The sequence below is a fragment of the Moschus berezovskii genome, chromosome 22, assembly GCF_049115385.1.
Source record: "Moschus berezovskii isolate FMDL1 chromosome 22, NW_MosBer_1.0, whole genome shotgun sequence".
Classification (NCBI taxonomy): Eukaryota; Metazoa; Chordata; class Mammalia; order Artiodactyla; family Moschidae; genus Moschus; species Moschus berezovskii.
The window spans coordinates 10,608,872-10,629,196 of record NC_142481.1 but is presented as its reverse complement, the minus strand read 5'-3'; the positions used below and the strand labels follow the sequence as shown (position 1 = coordinate 10,629,196).

The following is a 20,325-nucleotide window of genomic DNA, read 5'->3' as shown; positions in this document are numbered from 1 at the left end:
CCCTCCTCCCCATATCCTCCCCCCATGTCATTCCTGTGCACCAGCCCCAGGCATCCTGCATCATGCGTCGAACCTGGACTGGTCACATATGCTAATATACATGCTACAATGCCATTCTCCCCAATCATCCCACCTTCACCCTCTCCCACAGAGTCCCAAAGACTGTTCTATATGTCTATGTCTCTTTTGCAGTCTCGTACACAGGTTTCAGGTTTCCATCTTTCTAAATTCCATATATATGCGTCAGTATACTATATTGATGTTTTTCTTTCTGGCTTACTTCACTCTGTATAATTGGCTCCAATTTCATCCACCTCATTAAAACTGATTCAAATGCATTTTTCTTGATGGCTGAAAAATACTCCATTGTGTATATGTACCAAAGCTTTCTTATCCATTCATCTGCAGATGGACATCTAGGTTGCTTCCATGCCCTGGCTATTATAAACAGTGCTGCAATGAACATTGGCGTACATGTGTCTCTTTCAATTCTGGTTTCCTCGGTGTGTATGCCCAGGAGTGCAATTGCTGGATCATATGGCAGTTCTATTTCCAGTTTTTTGAGGAATCTCCACACTGTTCTCCAAAGTGGCTGTACTAGTTTGCATTCCCACCAACAGTGTAAGAGGGTTCCTTTCTCTCCACACCCTCTCCAGCATTTATTGCATGTAGACTTTTGGATAGCAGCCATTCTGACTGGTGTGAAATGGTATCTCATTGTGGTTTTGATTTGCATTTCTCTGATTATGAGGGATGTTGAGCATTTTTTCATGTGTTTGTTAGCCATCTTAATGTCTTCTTTGGAGAAATGTCTGTTTAGTTCTTTGGCCCATTTTTTGATTGGGTCACTTAAAAATATGGAACGCTTCACGAATTTGCGTGTCATCCTTGCGCAGGGGCCATGCTAATCTTCTCTGTATCATTCCAATTTTAGTATATGTGCTGCCGAAGCGAGCACCACTCCAGTGTTCTTGCCTGGCAAATCCCAGGGACGGGGGAACCTGGTGGGCTGCAGTCTATGGGGTCACACAGAGTCGGACACGACTGAAGTGACTTAGCAGCAGCAGCAGCAGCATGTGGTGCTTGGCCAGTTTCTGCTGCTAAAGAAAGATGAAGAACTCTTCCAGGAATGGCTGAAGGACACATGTCCTGCCAGTGCCAAGAGGGAGGGGACCCTGATGCTAGAGGGAGGAGGCTGAAAGCTGCTGGACGGTGTCCCCAAACCACAGCCCACATTCCCACAGACGCAGACCCAGACCCAGACCCACAGACAGGCACTCAGGAATAATTACAGGGAGACACCCTTGTGTGGGAGCCAAATAAGCATCACATTGCTCCTGTGTATTCTCAACAAATTCTGGAAGAACTGTGTACCCTCTTTATACACTTTGAAGTTGTCAGATCCATTTTTTCCATCCTAAGTTTAAATTATTGCAAAGAACATAATGAATTTTAAAAGAAACCCACTGCATCACTCTTTTAAGCATAGGCAAAGGGCTAAAGAGCCATAGAAATGCAATACCTTCCAGGTTCATTTTAAAGATACACACCAGGCAGCTCTTCAACAGCGCTTTGCATTGTTTCTTACTCTGATTTTTTAAATGTATTTTATCTATTATATTTCTGGCTGTGTCGGGTCTTTGTTGTTGCATGGGCTTTAGTTGTGGCGACTGGGGGCTACTCTTTAGTTGGGGTGCGCAGGCTTCTCACTGCAGAGGCTTCTCTTGTTCTAGAGTTTGCAGGCTTCAGCACTTGCAGCTCTCAAGACTCTAGAGCACAGACTCAGTAGTTGTGGCATATGGGCTAAGCTGTCCCGAGGCATGTGGGATATTCCCAGACTAGGGATCGAACCCATGTCTCCTGCATTGGCAGGCAGATTCTTTACCAATGAGCCACCAGGGAAGCTCTAGCATGATTCATTTTAAAGATAAACACCAAGCAGCTCCTCCCGAACAGTGTTTGCACTGTTCCTTACTCTCTTGATGTTCAATCTATATTCTACTTTCTCCACAAAATCTTATCCTAACATGACATATTTTTATGCGCAATGTCCTATTATATTTCTCTAAAACGAACAAAAAAAAGTGCCTATGAATTAAGATCAAAATTTTCATTTCTTGTGATCTTAGGTAAATTTTTCTCTAAGACTGAGTCACCCTTACAATTATTAGTACGTGTGTGCGCTAACTCGCTTCAGTCGTGTCCGACTCTTTGAGACCCTGCGAACTATAGCCCCCCAGGCTCCTCTGTCCATGGGATTCTCCAGGCAAGAATATTGGAGTAGGCTGCCATTTCCCTCTCCATATTACTAGTATATCAGCTGATCAAGATATCATATATGACACAATTTGATACATATTAATAGCTATTGAGGATAAAAAGTAAATTCTGACCACAGACGCACGTCTTAATAAGGTGGACTGGGGAAGCGCTCCTTCCATCAATCTTCTAAATTGTTCCTCTGTTATGCTGGTTGGTTTTCCATATGGGGTAATGCATCAGTGGGAAGGGAGAGGAGATGCGCCTCTCTTTTCATACTTCCCCCAGAATTTCTTTTCCTGGGAGCAGAGCCATTGAAAAGGGAGGGAAGGAAGGAAAAGAGGGAGGGAGGAAGGGAGGGAGCCCAGCAGATTCCTCAGGCAAGTCGGGTGAAACTGGAGCTCTGGAAAGGATTCCCTTAATACTACCCTGCACGAGTGCGGGGCGTGGGGTGAATCCATATCTGCAGCCTGAAGGCCACCTGCCATGTGCCACACAGACTGCAATGCTGATGGCAGCATTCTCTGGGCGAGCCTAGTCCAGAAATCACCTAATGTTCACCAACAGGGGCCTAGTACAACCATACCAAGTACCAAGTGCTGTGAAAAAGAACATGGGATAAACGTTCAAGGTACGCAGTTAAGAGGGAAAAAAACAGGTCACTGAACAATGTGAATAGTACACAATCTGTTATGTGAGTTAAGTTTATACATACAATACACCTGATCACACCCAGAACACCTCTGGAAGGTGCCTGGGGAGTGACCTTTGGAGGTTCTGACCTCTGATTGCCTACTCTTCCCATCAACCTCTGCCCCAGCCACACAAGCCACTGTTTCTAGAACTTGATAGGCATGCTTGAGCCTCAGGGCCTTTGCACTTACTGTACCTTATGCCTGAAACACTCCTCTCCAAACATCAATATCTCCTCACCTTACTCAAGTCTCTCATCAATCAATGGAAACCCAAATGACTAAGAGAGTGGATAAACAAAACATAGGCTATTCATATAAGTATTAGAATAAAAGAATATACACTAAAAGCAATTTTAAAAAATGAACCAATACATACAGCAACAGGAAATATCTCAAAAGCATCTTGTGAACAAAAGCTAGACATGAGCTTCATCCTGTGTGATTCCATTTACATGACATTTAACAATACATAAAGTTAATCTCACATGCTAGTAAAGTCATGCTCAAAATTCTCCAAGCCAGGCTTCAGCAGTATGTAAACCGTGAACTCCCAGATGTTCAAGCAGGTTTTAGAAAAGGCAGAGGCACCAGAGATCAAATTGCCAACATCTGCTGGATCATGGAGAAAGCAAGAGAGTTTCAGAAAAACATCTATTTCTGCTTCACTGACTATGCCAAAGCCTTTGACTGTGTCGATCACAATAAACTGTGGAACATTCTGAAAGAGATGGAATCCCATACCACCTGACCTGCCTCTTGAGAAACCTGTATGCAGGTCAGGAAGCAACAGTTAGAACTGTACATGGAACAACAGACTGGTTCCAAATAGGAAAAGGTGTACGTCAAGGTTGTATATTGTCACCTTGCTTATTTAACTTATATGCAGAGTACATCATGAGGAACGCTGGGCTGGAAGAAGCACAAGCTGGAATCAAGATTGCTGGGAGAAATATCAATAACCTCAGATATGCAGATGACACTACCCTTATGGCAGAAAGTGAAGAGGAACTCAAAAGCCTCTTGATGAAAGTGAAAGAGGAGAGTGAAAAGGTTGGCTTGAAGCTCAACATTCAGAAAACAAAGATCATGGCATCTGGTCCCATCACTTCATGGGAGATAGATGGAAAAACAGTGGAAACAGTGTCAGACTTTATTTTTTGGGGCTCCAAAATCACTGCAGATGCTGATTGCAGCCATGAAATTAAAAGATGCTTGCTCCTTGGAAGGAAAGTTATGACCAACCTTGATAGTATATTAAAAAGCAGAGACATTACTTTGCCAACCAAGGTCCGTCTAGTCAAGGCAATGGTTTTTCCCGTGGTCATGTATGGATGTGAGAGTTGGACTGTGAAGAAAGCTGATTGCCGAAGAATCGATGCTTTTGAACTGTGGTGTTGGAGAAGACTCTTGAGAGTCCCTTGGACTGCAAGGAGATCCAACCAGTCCATTCTAAGGGAGATCAATCCTGGATGTTCATTGGAGGGACTGATGCTAAAGCTGAAACTGCAATACTTTGGCCACCTCATGCGACGAGTTGACTCACTGGAAAAGACTCTGATGCTGGGAAAGGTTGGGGGCGGGAGGAGAAGGGGACGATGGAGAATGAGATGGCTGGATGGCATCACCGACTCTGTGGACATGAGTTTGAGTGTACTCCGGGAGTTGGTGATGGACAGGGAGGCCTGGAGTGCTGTGATTCATGGGGTCGCGGAGAGTCGGACTGAGCGACTGAACTGAACTGAACTGAACTGAAAGTTAATCTATGGGTTTCCCTCATGGCTCAGTGGTAAAGAATCCACCTGCCAATGTAGGAGACATGGGTTTAAGCCCTGGGTCAGGAAGATCCCTGGAGAAGGAAATGGTAACCCTCTCCAGTATTCTTGCCTGGAAAATCCCACAGACAGAGGACCCTGGTAGACTACAGTCCAAGGAGCTGGACGCAATCTAGCTAATAAAACTACAACAAAGTTAACCTACAGTGAGAGGAGTCATACAGGGCAACAGAGCCGGAAAGAAAGGAATTTCTCCCAGATGCTGGAAATGTTTTACACCTTGAATGCTGATTATATGGGCATGTGCATTTGTTAGCGCTCATTACACTATACATCTTCACTAACCTTCAGATCCGTACTGCACAGTATACTGTGTTGTACTTCAGTAAGTAATATACAGACAATCAAATATTAGTAACTAAATGTGAGAGGAGGAGTTTGGGAGCCCGTGAGGCTTGACTTCTTATTCAGGGTTGCCTTGGGGAACGTAACGGTCTCTGGGCTATTTCATCATTCATACAACCAGGACAATCACATAAACTCCCTAATAAGGCGGTTAATATCATGTGCTGAGATCACAGAAAGCATAACAAATGAGAACTATTATCATCATTAAGAAATTACTATTCAGAGTAAACTCAGCTTTGAGCCTGTCCTTGCGCCGGCTGCCTCCCGGCCAGTTGAAGGCGCACCCCCACAGTACTCCAGGTGTTCACAGACTCGTGCGGCCACAAGCGGGAACCTCGTCTGGCCAACCTGGTCCCGTCCCCCTTTACTGCCTCTGGAGACAGCAGTGATGCACCAGTCACCACAGGAAACACGACTGGTTCTGCTTTCTAGCTACCTTGGCAAATCTCATGTCCCACACTCTGTGTCTAGAAGATTTCTTAGGGGTTAACCCTGCCCTCAGGCTGACCAATGGGAGCACGGCATTCCCAGGCCACAGGGACTGGCTCAGGGCTGGAGACGTGACCCAAGCTGCACCACTGAGGCTCACCCTGGGAAGAACGACCTCCCTGTGCCCTGGAGTCACTAGGCAGGTAACTAGTACTTCAAATGTGAGCTCCGTGAGAGGAGCGTCTTTTGTCTGTTCTGTTGTTTGTCTCACCTCCTAGAATAGCTCCTGGCACACAGCTGGCACTAGATAAAGACGGAATGAGTCAAGTATAAGGATGCCTGGTGGACTGAGGCAAGTCCTTGTCCCAGAATTAAATTCAACTTCTACTCCCTGCCCAGATTTGGAGAGTCGGTACAACTTAACTTAGTACAGAAGGCATCTGGGGATGTAAGAAGCAGAAGGGAAGCAGCTAACAGAGGCTAAGAGTTTAGTGGGCTCTAAGTTCCCGGATTCAAGTTCTGGATCTGCTACTTGCATGCTGTGTGAGCTTGCGGACATTTCTCAACCTCTCGACACCTCCATTTCCTCTTTTTTTTTGTCCTTAAGGAAAGCGTAGTGTTTATTGCAGGGCACCAAGCAAGCAGTCCAGGCACAGACTCCCTGATGGCTTTCAAGGAAAGGTTTTTAAAGACAGAAAGAGGCAGAGGGAAGGTGGGGCGCATGATCAGCTGGTTGACCTTCCTCTGATTGGTTGGTGGTGAGGTAATCTGGGGCCAACATCATCAGTCTTCTGGTTCCAGCCAGTCTGGGGTCTGCAGGCTTGTGGGCAGCATACAGTTAACGTCTCCCACCTGGTGGGGGTTTCAGTACCTGCAAAACAGCTCACAGGACATCGCAAAGAATACCATCTATAGCCCTTGAGGAGGAACTAATGCTTCTTGACTTTGTCCATTTCCTCTTTTTCAAAATGGGGATCATAAACCCTGGCTTGTGGGGATGTTGGCACAGTCAAGGCTTGTGCATGAATGAACTGTCCAGTGGGACTAGGAATGAGGCGGAACACACTGGGTGCAAACTGGAACCAGACAATCCAGTCCCAGCTCTACCATTCAGCACCATGTGCCCTTGGGCAGGTTACATAACTGCTCTGCTCAGTTTCTTCATCTGTTTAGGTATGTCAGTGATGGCAATCTACTTCATGGGGAGTGGTGAAATAAATTAACATGCAGAAGGACGACGACAACTTTAGTGTTCACTTTGTATCATTCTTTACTGTCTTATTAACTCCATTCTCTCCTGCCAATGGGCTTCCCTGGTAGATCAGCTGGTAAAGAGCCTGGAATGCAGAAGATCTGGGTTCAATCCCTGGGTGGGGAAGATCCCCTGGAAGAGGGCATGGAAACCCACTCCAGTATTCTTGCCTGGAGAATCCCCAGGACAGATGAGCCTGGCAAGCTCCAGAAGATGGTGAAGGACAGGTAAGCCTGGCATGCTGCAGTCCACGGAGTCGCAGAGTCAGACACAATGGAGCAACCAAGCACACTCCTGCCATTAGAGTCCAGAAGCTATATCCATTGACCACCATGACCTTCCCAGATAGCTAGAGACTATGACTCAATTCTGGTCAATCAGCAGTGAGGGGAGTCCCCTGGGGGCTTCTCGGAAAATATTTTTCTCCTTTCAGGGCCTTCTCTCATTTCCCTAGAACCCCCATCCCACATATAAACACACGCATGAACATACACACACACCTCCTCCCTTTGGACACAGCAGTATAAAGGCGTGATGCCTTGCGCTCCAGCAGTTCCTTTGAGGCCTTGAGGGGAGTTACTGCCTGAACACCAAGACGGTAAAGATAGAAAGAGTCCTCAGGTCCCTAATGACATCACCAAGCCACCAAAACAACCACAAGCCACCTTCTACCATCAACAATAAACATCCCTTAGACTTAAAGTTTGGTTGATTTATTGGCTGGGTTTCCAATTCATCGCAGGTGGGCACAAACTAATTTGTGTCTTGTTCTTTCTTTCACAATAAGCATATATTACTTTCGCAGATTTAGTAAGTCCTCCCAAAAAACTTCGGAGGGAAAAAAACCCTGCTGCTAAGTCACTTCAGTCGTGTCCGACTCTGTGCAACCCCATAGACGGAAGCCCACCAGGCTCCCCCGTCCCTGGGATTCTCCAGGCAAGAACACTGGAGTGGGTTGCCATTTCCTTCTCCAATGCATGAAAGTGAAAAGTGAAAGTGAAGTCGCTCAGTCATGTCTGACCCTTAGCGACCCCACGGACTGCAGCCTACCAGGCTTCTCCATCCATGGGATTTTCTAGGCAAGAGTACTGGAATGGCTTGCCATTGCCTTCTCCCAAAAAACCCTAAAACTCCAAAATAAAATAAAATGTGATTTAAAATAAAATGTGATTCAATTTTAAAAGGAAAAGAGATAAAACACAGCATAGAATTCTGCACACACTAGGCCTTCAGCAGAAGGAAGCTACTGTGGCTGTGTGCTCATCAAAGGCAGGACCCAGGTGGGTCTGGAAGCCGGAAGATCACTGAGGAAAGAGAGGGAGTAGGGGGATCTGAAGAAATCTGAAGAAATACAGTGGCTTAGGGGTCTGATGTGGGGTCAGCTGGAGCCAGGGCAGCAGAAACAGAGAAGGAACCAATTAGCTAGAAATGAGGGTTAAAACCCCAGCCTAGAGACAGGAGCACACCCTGGAAGGCCAAGCTATCAGGATATGTTTCTAAGGAACTGACCAAGGAGTCTCAAGGACAGGTGAACAAGGAGGGGTAGACAAGGAGTTTCTCTGGTGCAGAGGGAGAAAATGTCAGAACTCACAGTTATGTTTGTTTGAAAAAGGAAGAAGGAAGGTAAGAAAAGAGAGAAGAAGAAGTGAAGGAGCTTTACTAGGCATATAATAAATCAACCCTGAATATTCATTGCAAGGACTGAAGCTGAAACCCCAATACTTTGGCCACTTGATGCAAAAAGCCAACTCACTGGAAAAGACCCTGATGTTGGGAAAGACTGAAGGCAAAAGGAGAAGGGGGCAGCAGAGAATGAGATGGTTGGATGGCATCACCGACTCAATGGACATGAATTTAAGCAAACTCCAGGAGACAGTGAGGGACAGGGAAGCCTGGTGTGCTTCAGTCCATGGGGTTGCAAAGGGTCGGACACAAAACTAAACGACTCAACAACCACCACCACAGGCATATAGAGATACACCCAGAAAAGGCCTCTGGGGCCCCTCCACCGCAGGTGCCAGCATCCCCAGGTGCCAGACCTAAAAGCAAAAGGACTGACACGGGCGCCCTCTCCTGTCCACTCAGCGCATTGCAGCTGGGCAAATCGAGTCTCAGGGACATTCTCAGGTTGCAAATCAAGTTCTCACACAGGGGCTGCTTAAAGACTCCTGCCCAGAAACCAAGGACTGAACGTCTAACAAGACCAGCAAGAGGAAATTCCAACAAATGCCTCTGCATATGAAGGGTGGGGATGAAAACTGAGCAGGGGGATTAAAAGCAGCTGACGGCACACTCTTCTCCTTTGGATCTCTGTGTCTTAGTGAGGTCTTTGCCAGCTCTGACAGCTGTGCACAAAGAATGTCACAACCCTCAAAGAGGGTCTCATGGAGAGTTCCCAACTGCATTAACAATGTCTCTATAGGAAAGTATTTTTAGTGAGAGCAAAAATATTTGGCAGGCTAGGAATACATTAAAATAAAAAATTTTTATTTAAATATTAGTTTCATCCCTCCTAATTTTTAAATGTTTTTAAATGCACATAATATATTCATAGTAATACGTCAGCACTATACATGACTCCTAATTAACTACATATATAGTTATATAAATATATATCTTCATATTGTAATATATATACACACATGGGCTTCCCTTGTGGCTCAGCTGGTAAAGAATCCTCCTGAAGTGTGAGAGACCTGGGTTCAATCCCCGGGTTGCGACGATCCCCTGGAGAAGGGAAAGGCTACCCACTCCAGTATTCTGGCCCAGAGAATTCCATGGACTGTGTAGTCCATGGGGTCGAAAAGAGTTGGACGCGACTGAGCGACTTTCACTTTCTTTTCACTTCACACACACGCACACATATATATACATATACACACATACATACATTCATACTAGGGGAGAATGCTCATAATGTTTCCTTAACAGAAGAGCATGATGAAACTGTTTGGAAGTCCCCAACACCAGCCTGCTGCTGTGTAACACAACTGATACGGTGCTCTGGAGATTATAAACAGATTTCAGGGAAGTAGTTTCAGACACTCATGCACACGAGGATCCTTTCTGAAGAATATTAATAAAAATGCCCAGCTCTTCCTTCCCCAGATGGACCCAGTCAGGATCCTGGGTGCTCCTAAAGGAAGCACCTCACAAACCTCACTTTTTTCCCCTTCAGGGCATCTACTTTCAGCTCATCAGTCTTCACAGCAGCTGTATTTAGTCTGGGGTTTGTGTAATCCTATTGAGCTCTGAATGTCAATTGTATCTGTCACTTCTTGCAGTTCTATTTGGCTTTTTTCCCAACTCCCTGGTGATTTTTTATTGTACTCATTTGTATTTTTGTATCCCTCCTATTTTACCCTTTCCATACATAAGCAGAGCTCTTTTATATCCACATCTGACCATTCCTGTATCCAGTGTATCTGCTGACTCTTGATCATGGTGCCTGCTTCTCTGTACTGCACACAAGTTTTTCTCATGAGCTCATATTTGCAGGAACTCTACCTGAAGGAATTCTCCAAGACCCAGACAGAGTGGAGAGATCTCTTCCAGGGAGGGTTTATGTTTGTCCTGACTAGGTACTTAGGGGCACAGAGACCCAGGTTCATTTTCAGCCTGCTGTTTCCAGGACCTTTCAACGAGTATAAACTAAGCCTCGAACCCACACAGGGACAGTCAGTGGCTGCCAATTCACAGAGGAAGATGTTTTCAATTTCCGCCTAGATCTAAGGGTGTGTGTCTTTGCAGGGTGGATTCTTTTCAGTCCACTCTTCCCCTGAGGGGTACCTTCCCTGGGAGCTGGTTGTGCACAAGGTGGTCCCCTGGCCAGCTTTCCCACAACACAGCCTCTGTCCCTGAGGCCATGGGAACCTGTCGATGTCCCCAGACTATCAGGTAGCCTCCGTGCTCGCTCCCCTCCTTGGCTCTTTGCTCTTGACTTCTCCTTGCTCTGCGGAGTTATTTGTGTATTTTGTCATTATTTTTGGCTGCATTGGGTCTTCATTGCTGCATTACCCTCTTCTTCCTTGCAGGCACAAACCATTCACTCCAAAGGGTGCCTCAAGTATTCTAGGGAGCATCGGGTCACAGGAGGTTCTCTACTCAGCCACGCTGACTGCTCTCTCTCTGACCTTCTCACTGTTCTTTGCTCAGAGATATACCTCCAGTCCCATCAGATCAACATAGCTGCCCTGCGCCAGGGAGAAATATTCACGGGGAGGGCCCAGCTCCTCTGCCTGCGGCGAGGCTGAGGAGCGATTAAGGAAGAGACGCCAGCGCCACCTAGAGGCCCGAGGCACTGACTGCCCAGCGACAAGAGGCCACCAGGGGGTGTACCCTGGGAAGGAATGCACCAGACAGTTTAGTAGTGAGAGAATGATGGAACTGCCCTGGTGGTAGAGTGGTTAAGAATCTGCCTGCCAGTGCCGGGGGCATGGATGTGATCCCTGGTCTGGGAAGATCCCACATGCCTTGGGGCAACTAAATCCCTGTGCCACAACTACTGAGAATGCCCAGAGCCCGTGCTCTGCAACAAGAGAAGCCACCACAATGAGAAGCCCATGCACTGCAACTAGAGAAAGCCTGAGCACGGCAATGAAGACCCAATGCAGCCAAAAATAATGACTAAACACACAAATAATTTTTTTTAAAATGCTCTAGGATGATAAATGGATAGCTGCAAGCCCCCCCAAAGACGATGATAATGATCAAAATAGTATGGTGCCTGACATCTCCATATATTCAACAAAGAATTATGCAGTGCTTAAGAGCCAGGCATTGTTTAATGCTTTCTGGATATATGAACTCATGGAATATGAATTATGATACAATTTATAGACAACAAAAGTACGACCCAGAGAAGCAAAATAACTTGTCTTGGGGCCACACAGAAAATGGCAGAACTGGGATTCACATGCAGCCAGACAGCTCAGCTCCAGAGGTTAGTTTTTGCCCATTCCACCCAACCAAGTTACTGAGTTCACTCTAAGTCACTGAACTTAGAATGTGCCAGGCCTGTGCTGAGGGTATTCGCGTACTTGACAGATCCTCCCATCAGACCTATGAGGTGAGTGCTGCACTGTGCGGAGGAGGAAACCGAGGAACAGAAAGGCAGAGGGACTTGCCCAGGACACACACTGAATGGCAGAGCAGAAAGCTGAGTGCGGGAAGCCTTTATCTGGAGGCAGAGTGTTCAGCCTCTGGACAGTAATGCCCATGTAGGATAAGAACAGATTATCACAGCCAGCACTAACGACCAGATCCACAAGTTCTGGGCTAGGCCCTGATATCCACTAGCTCTTGGATCCGCACGAGAATCCTGGAAGATGAGTTCCATTGTCACCCTCATCTGACAAACATGGATTTAGGAGTCTCGCAGAGGTCAAGATACTTGCCCAAAGTTGCGCCAAGATGCCAAGCCAGGAGTGTCTCCCCTGCGGCAAACTGACTGTCTGTAATGTGCCCTATATAGTCCCCTCCCACACTCCCTCTAGTCTGTGCCAGAGCTGCTGGGATCAACAGAACGTGCTGGAAGTGATGCTGTGTGGGTCCAGGTCCTGCCCTTAAAGGGCCTGCAGCTTCTGCTCCCTCTCCCATGGAAATCTGGCTCCAGCAAGCAATGAGAGACCATGAGGGGAAAGACGATGTGGAAAAGAGAGGTCTGTAGACAGCACTGAGACGGAGAGAGGGAATAGGATACTCCAACACCCCAGTCGAGCCTCCGGGTGACTCCAGGCCTGGCCGCCCTCTGACTGAAACCCCCTGAGAGGTCACCAGGCCAGACGGGCAGAGGAACTAGCCAGCTGAGCCCAGTCAAGGCACAAAACTGTGAGAGAAAAATAAAACGGTCGCTGTGTAAAGCCCTTAAACAGTAGGTCACATTGCTTTGTAAGCAAAAGAAAACAGAAACCAACTCCAAAGCCAAAACTTGTAAGAATGACCACAGAGCTGAGCTCTTCTGAAAAAATTCTCCCAGTCGCCTGAGAGAATTACATGGCGTTTTAGTTTCCTATTGCTTCTGTAAGAAATGACCACAAAAGCAGTGGCTTAAAACAACTCGCATTTGCTATCCACGGTTTCAAAGGTCAGGAGACTGAAATGGTTCTCACTAGGCTACACTGTGTGTCAGTAAGTGAGAGCTCCTTTCCGGAGGCTGTAGGGAAGAATTTGTTTTCCTGCCTTTTCCACCTTCCAGAGGCCACCTGCATTCCTGGGCTCACGGTCCCTCCTCCGTCTTCAAATGGATGCCTTTCCTGTCTCCTTCTTTCACCTATAAGGACCTCGATGATTACACTGGGCCCACCTGAACAATTCAGGCTGCTCTCTCGTTCCCCAAATACCTGATTCAATCATACACGTAATAATGTTCCTCTGTCGTGTAAGGTAACACATTCAACAGGTTCCTGGAATTAAGATGCGGGCATGTCAGGGCAGGGGAGGGCTCATTACTCTGCCCACCAGGGTAGCAAACTGGAAGAATAACCAGTGTTCTCCAAACGCCTAAGTGGAAACACACTGGAATTTTCCCACTGCCCAGAGACCTCCCTCAGCTCTTCCCACGGTGCACTTTCCAGGCATGGCCCCAACCTGCCTGGCATCACTGCCCTCTTTTATTTTCTCTCCCCAAGAAATCTTGGTTGAAAAGATTTCAACCAAGTGTTGCCTCCCCAACACAGTGCGTCACCAATGATTTATGCTTCGTGCATTTACTGTTCTTTCTCAGGCAGACACACCTACTCCTCCAGCTTCTACTGTGAGGAGACACATGGCCAGGCCCACCCTCTGTGTCTAAAGAATCTTAGACAAAGATACAGGTGCTGGATGTGTGGGTCACCTCGGGAGGCCTGACCCGGGAGAACACACAGTAGCCATAGCTCTGGAAAACTCCAGTTGCCTGGGACGGGGGCCATGGTGAACAGCAGTTAGCATCATGAAGACAGTACAACAATATAATTCAAAAAGCGTAAATCTGATAAGTCAGTGCATTCCAACATCAAACAGCATCTCCAACCAAACCTGTCCCCCCACTGAGCTCCTGGTGCTTTCTGTTCAGCCTGCCCCTCCACCAGACTGCCTGTCACACCCCATCCACAGGAAATCCTGCTGGAGCTACCTTTCAAATAAATCTACTGCTTATTCATTACTAAGGGGAAAAAGAAAGGTTCTTTTAGTGGTCGCCACCTTAACCAAGGGATCCAAGTCACCACCACAAATGACGGAACAAACAGACATCAGGAGCCCCCTGAGGTGATGTCCTTAGGTGTTCTGTAGTGTTCCTGCCAAATATGCTCAACGTGAATCAAATCAGAGGAAATGATCAGAAAACTTCAGATTGCAGGACACTATGGAACAACTACCCCAAAGTCAACGTCACAAGGACAGGGATACTATTATAGAAGAGGGCCAGCAAACTTATTCTGTGAAGGGCCACAGAGTAACCATTTTACATTTGTGGGCCATAGAAATCCATCTCTGTGTCCACAGACAATGTATAACAAATGGACATGGTCGTGTTCCAATAAAACTTTATTTACAAAGACAGGCACTGGGCCAGACTGCCAAACCTGCTGTAGATTAAAGGATACTAAAGAGGCATGATCACCAAATGCCATGCATGGTTGTTGAGCTGACTCTAGATTAAAAATAAAAATAATAAACAGCTTAAAAAGGACATTTTGGGGACCAGAATATGAGCTATATATTAAATAGAAGCTGTATATTAAGCAATATTTTCACCACTATTATTGTTATCAATGCTAAATTTCTCAGGTGTGATACTGGTTCTGTGTTATATAGAAGGTCTTTGTTCTTAGAAAATACAGCCTGGCTTCACACACAGTTGACATTAACAAACCACAACTATTGAGGCAGGAGTCACACATCGTATTTCTTTTGTATCCTCAAAGACTCTAGTGCTTAGTTACAGTTAACAAACAATTCCAAGGAAATGAATTATCAAAATAATGGTTTTCTTAACCACAGAACTCCTCACTGGCCCAAGTAAACATAAGTTGTTAAACACAAAAGAAATCATCAATCAGAAAAAAAAAGAAAATACAGCCTGAAATATTTAGGAGTTTAGAACCATGTCCAAGACTTATTTACGAATTTTTCAGGGAAAAAGAAAAAAGATCGTGTGTATACATTCACACACACATTCATGTATAATGGCGAAGACCAAACAAATCTGCTGAAAGCTAATAAGAGCAAACTAGGGGTTGAAGGGCATATAACCGATGACCATGTCTTTCTTTCAACTTTTCGGGGCGTGTGAAATTTTAGAAAGAAGTGGCTGGGGAAAGAGTGTGAGGCAGTGACTTCCCCACTCACCTGGCCTCCTGTAGTCACCTCCTCCCTACAACCACTCTCACCCCATGATTGCCAAAAGGATCACATGGAAATTGCACTCAGACCCCGTCCCTCCTCTGCTCAGACCCTCCAGTGAGTCCCAGCCATTCAAAGTAAAGCCAAGGCATTTGCAGAGGCCCACAGGCCCTGCACAATCTGCCCCCTTCCCACCACCCACTCGGCCCTCAGCCTCTACTCCGTCCCTCTGTTCAGCCACACTGGGTTCCTCGATGTTCGCCAAACATGCCAGGCACGTGCTCACCTCAAGGCCTTGGCAGGTGTGGAGACTCTGGGTGACAAAGCTCTTCCCCCAGACACCCGCATGGCTTGCTCCCTCCTCTCCTCATACTGTCGATGAGGCCACCCTGATAATCCTATCTAAACTTCACAACCGCCCCCCAATACTCCTCCTTCTGCATCCCTGATGTTTTCTCCAGAGAAGTTTTATGCTATTGAATATACTTCACATTTCACTGTTTTCTTTATTGTCTGGCTTCCCACCAAAGCTGAGAATGTAAGGGCTCCAGAAGACAAAATGTTTTGCTTTTTCTTCTCTGCTGTATCCATAACATCTACACGACAGCCACAACTCAGAGCCATGCACTGACCTACCATTTTACATCCACTTACCCCTCACAACAACAGGATGAGATAAGTATTATTTACAGCATAAATGCATATGCAGCATATACACAAAATAGGAATAATAACAGTGTCTAACTCAGAATAATTGGTGAGGCTTTAATGCTGTGAAGTGCTTAGCACACTGCCTGGCACAAAGTGAGTGCCCATTAAATGTCGCTATTATATAATACCCGCTGTACAGAGGAGGAAACTGAACCTCAGAGGGGTTAGTGACCTGCCCAAAACCACCTGGCTGAGAAGGGGGTACCCAGTTTGGAACCCATATCAGTGCGACTCAAGTTGCTGCTTTTTAAACCACAATACTAAGATATCCCACGGTGTTTGGGAGAAAGGCAGTGACAGGAAACAGAAACCAGCTCTGGGAATCCAGAATGCAGGGTTTAAGCCCTGCCTTAAAGGGCCAGGGTTTAAGTCTGGCTCAGACTCCACGTGTGACCTCAGTAATTATCTTCTGCTCTCAAGACTTTAGTTTTCTCTTTGATAAACTGCAGGAAGTCATTTCCCCTCCCTGACATGGGGACAAAACAGTGTTGAGAGTCAAATGAGAAAGCTTATAGGAAAGCACTTCGGTAACTGAAATCCAACACTTTTCCATTCTAAGATCTGCAACTCTGGCAGACAACCGACCAAACACCAAAAGATCAAGAATTCCAGGCCCTGCAAAACAAATTGTAGGCATCCACACTTGTAAAGAAAAGAAGTGTGCTTCCCTTAACCATTTGGCCTTAGAACACACTCCTCCCTCTCCCTCAACATTATCCCTGTCCGCATGCTGTCTGGTGACATTTTTCTCACCCTTCAGTTCCCAGCCCAGAGGTCTCCTCTGCCAGGAAGCTCTCCCTGAATGCTACATCAGGTCAAGTGGCCAGTGGGCCCCCTTATCCAAGCTCTGCCCACTCTGGGTCATCACCTTGACAGATGGGCCTGTCCTCACTCAACTGTGAGTTCCTTGAGGGCACAGACTAGGGCTGGCTTGATTCTTGCTGTTTCACCAGCACTGCCCAGCACAAGGCCAACCACAAGGCAGACACTCAGAAAACACCAACTAAATGAAGTACCAGCTGGATTAATGGTGGTTCCCTGACCCAGCAAATTAGCTTAAATTTTCTTATTCTTTGCTCCCACAGGCCCCTAGCACATAGATCATCTTCTCACAGTAGCCCGTATTTTAAATGTTTACTATGCCCTTCGGATCTCAGCTCAGGCAGCCTTCCTCCAGAGTCTAGACAGCTTCCCCGACCCCACGCCCCTGGGTCAGGAGGTCTCAGCTCTGGAGTTGGCACCATCCTGTCCGCTCTGGGGTGACAATGATGGATCATAAATGTGTCTCCCAGCAAAAAGCCAGCAAGGCCTGTCTACTGAATGAATGGAAGAGCAAATATGGTGTATGTGTGGATTAATAAATAGACGGATGAATGTCCACTTCAGTTAAAATGACTCCTTTAGCCAGATTCCCGTCACGCCTCCAGACTTTGCCCGGAGCCAAGCCCCTAACCTAGGCCTATTCCCCGGAGTACAACTGAGACAAACGAAAGACCTAAACAGATGAAAAAAGCACTCCTCACTTCCCAGGACGGGAGGGAAACTGAGGCGCGAGGTGGAGCTTGAGAAATGAAGCCACCCAAGGATGGCATGGCAAATGACCCCGTCAAGTTTTTCCTCAGCTCTCCCCAGTTCCTCTCAGTCCAGGAATGCCCCGCCCAAATCACTCCTGTTGCCCACACTATTGGCTCGTCTAGACGCCAGTCTTCTCGCGCTCTTTTCCTCTATTGGCTAATATTCCCAAATCAAGCGTGGGCACTTTGTACCGCCCTTCACCCCATGCCCGTTCTTACTATTGGGCTACTCGTATGCCCCTCTTCAAGGAACCCTCCCTATTGGCTTCAAGACTTAGCCGGTTCGGGCTGTGATTGGTTGTGAACAGAAGCCCATCTCCTGAGCAACCACCTGAGAAGGGTTAGAGAATGGAAAGGTTGGAGGGACGTGGGGTCAGACTCACGCTGAGCCGGCGGGAGGCAGATATAGGTCTTGAAGAACTCGCTTCGGCGGGCGGCCTCCTTAATGCGGTTGGCAAGCGGCTTGCTGACTTGCCGGATGCCCAAGTATAGCAGCTTCGCCATAGGGAACGCGCCCACCACCATCTTGGCGGTCGCAAGGGGCACACGCAACCTTGCTGACTGGGAGGGGCGCCTCAGATCGCTCCCTCCTCCCCCGCCCTCTCGTCGCCGTGCGTCCGTACGTACGTGCGTACGCCTCGGGGGAACCGCTGGGGCGGTCCATGACGTCACGGCGTCGACGCTGACGCTCCGGCGTCCGTTCCGATGAATATGCAAATATACGGCGGAAGTGAGGCTATCAGAGGGTGGTACCGTTAAACGGCTCGCTGCAGCCTATATGGGTTCCCACGCCCGCTTCGGTTGACGTCATCGCCTTCCTCCTGACGTCGCGTACCTGCGCGGCTGCTCCAAAGGAGCAGTCTTAATTAGTCCTAGTTAGGGCTCAGGAGTCCCAAGTGCACCTTCTCCCTCAGTTTAGAGCTGTCGCTGGTCATAAGAAACTAGCCAGGTAACCTGTAGTGAAAGCCCAGCTCCGCGGTTTACTTGCTGTGTATGGCGAGTGACTTAACCTCTTTGAGTATCAGCATTCCCATCTACAGAATGGGAATCATAAGAAGGCACATTCCTTATTAGATTGTTATGAGGTCTGCATGAGAATCTTGAATATAAATACATAATGAGTGAACTATGTTAAGTGCTTGGAATGATGGGAATCACCCAACAAACAGCCCTTATAACTGCACAGGTATTAGCATTGTTATTGCTAACTTGAGCGTGAGGGTTCATTTCATCTCCAGAAACAGCTGTTTCAACCCTTTCCCAAGTAAATGACAGATAGGCCTAAAAAGGGGCCAGGGGAGTGGCACGAGGTCCCTCAGCCAGGAGAGGTTGATAACCCAACCTCTTGGCTAATAAACTTACCCGTTCTCAAGCAGGCCCACTTCCTCCGTTGGGGAGGAGGGTCCCTAGGGAGCTGGCCCAGGAAGGAGTTTAAAGAACATGTCCCAGACTGTCATCCCTTACCCAGCGGGGAGCAAAATCATGTAAACAAGGTCGTCTGAGAGAAATGCCTGGGTGGTGGAGTGCTAATGGGTAATTGAGAGATTCTCGAAGAGGCAGGGGGCGAGGGAAAGTCCACGGAGCAGAGTTGTGTACAGGAGGAAACAAACGTTCAGGTCGCTGAGTCGGCGGAATCAGGGCTTTCCTCAGCAACCACTCGGATTCCCTGTGTGTCTTCTGTGACTTCCCTGGCCCTGATGGACTCCCATTTCTCCATCTGTGATAATGGTGATACTGACATGTATGAATCCTGATATTCTAAATTACTAAGAATGCCAAGACTCCATAAAAACAACTCCTCTCCACGATCCCTGTTGGACTGAAGGTGTGAAGGAGCTTGGGACCTATTCCAGATCCATCACCCACTCACTCAAAACCAACCACTCCTCTATTTTACAGACTGACCAACTGAGGCCAGAGAATTGACAAGGATTTATCCAGAGTTCCATGGGTAAGCAGGAGAGAAACCTCTTGGGTTTCTTGAGTCCCAGCCTAGAGTCTTCTCCTGATCCCTGGGGGTGTTAGCCTGGGGTCCGAGAACCTACTTGGGAGTGGGGCTGAGGTTCCACTTGATGCATTTAGGAAACTTTTAAACTTGTACATGATTTTTTTGCATTTCTCTACTGTTTCCTCAGCTCCTAGAACAATTTCTGGCATACAGTAGGTGCTCAATACTTATTGAATGAATGGGAATGAGCATTTGGTGGAGGGGTAGTGTTCAGGCTTTCATCCGATTCCCCCAAGGGACCCCTGTTCAGAAAGTTTCTGGCTCCCTACATGTCCATCCTCGTAGCTGTGCTGCAATGAGACAGGGTGGGAAAATTATACCCCCCCTCCACCGCCAGATCCCAGGCTTCCCTCTTTTCTTTCTCCCACAACACCAGAGCCCCAACTTCCTGCATCTCAGTGACCCAACTGTCCTTCTGCAAAAAAGTTGTCCTCATTACGTTCTTTTTTTTCCCCTCATTCCCCTCCTCCCTCCTCTTTTTTTCTCTCAGGAACCTCTTCTGGGAACTTTCGGGGCAAGGCTGTGTGTGTGTGTGTATGTGTGTGTAGGGGTGTGTGTGTGTGTAGGTATCACATCTCCTTAGCCTGGAGCCTCTTATACACCCAGAGGAGTCAAGACCTGTCCAGAGCTGGGTGTTTCCTCCTCCTGCTCTCCAGTCTGGTTCTGGAAGGACAGCCATTCCTGGTTGACCCCTGAGGGCCAGGGGAGGGAGGGGAACGCCATTAGCCAGGGCAGCAGCCCTGGCCACTCTGGGGCGTGGGAACAGAGGCAGAGGCGGGGAGGGGAAAGGGAACCCAGGATGGTCTCAGCACTGACTCACCGGCTGTGTGACCTTGGGCTAATCACTTGGCCTCTCTGGTGAATAGTGTCTGGGATCATTCCCAGAGTTCTT

The 20,325-nt window shown here is 47.4% G+C and overlaps 1 protein-coding gene and 1 non-coding gene across 3 annotated transcripts in view; both read right to left on the bottom strand.

Moving 5' to 3' along the window:
• Nucleotides 1–18,086, bottom strand: part of OPA3 (outer mitochondrial membrane lipid metabolism regulator OPA3) — a 62,105-nt gene extending 44,019 nt beyond the window's left edge. Inside the window, exon 1 of one of the 2 annotated variants that reach the window (XM_055411862.2) lies at nt 17,809–18,086. In XM_055411862.2, coding sequence (XP_055267837.2) covers nt 17,809–17,950 — 142 coding nt within the window. In that variant the 5' untranslated portion in view covers nt 17,951–18,086. The remainder of the gene's footprint in view (nt 1–17,808) is intronic. The other variant, XM_055411863.2, reaches the window with a different exon arrangement.
• On the bottom strand, nt 852–958 carry LOC148774332 (U6 spliceosomal RNA). The gene has a single exon (XR_016035985.1). It is a non-coding gene; the product is annotated as a U6 spliceosomal RNA (small nuclear RNA).
• Nucleotides 18,087–20,325: the final 2,239 nt, after the last annotated feature.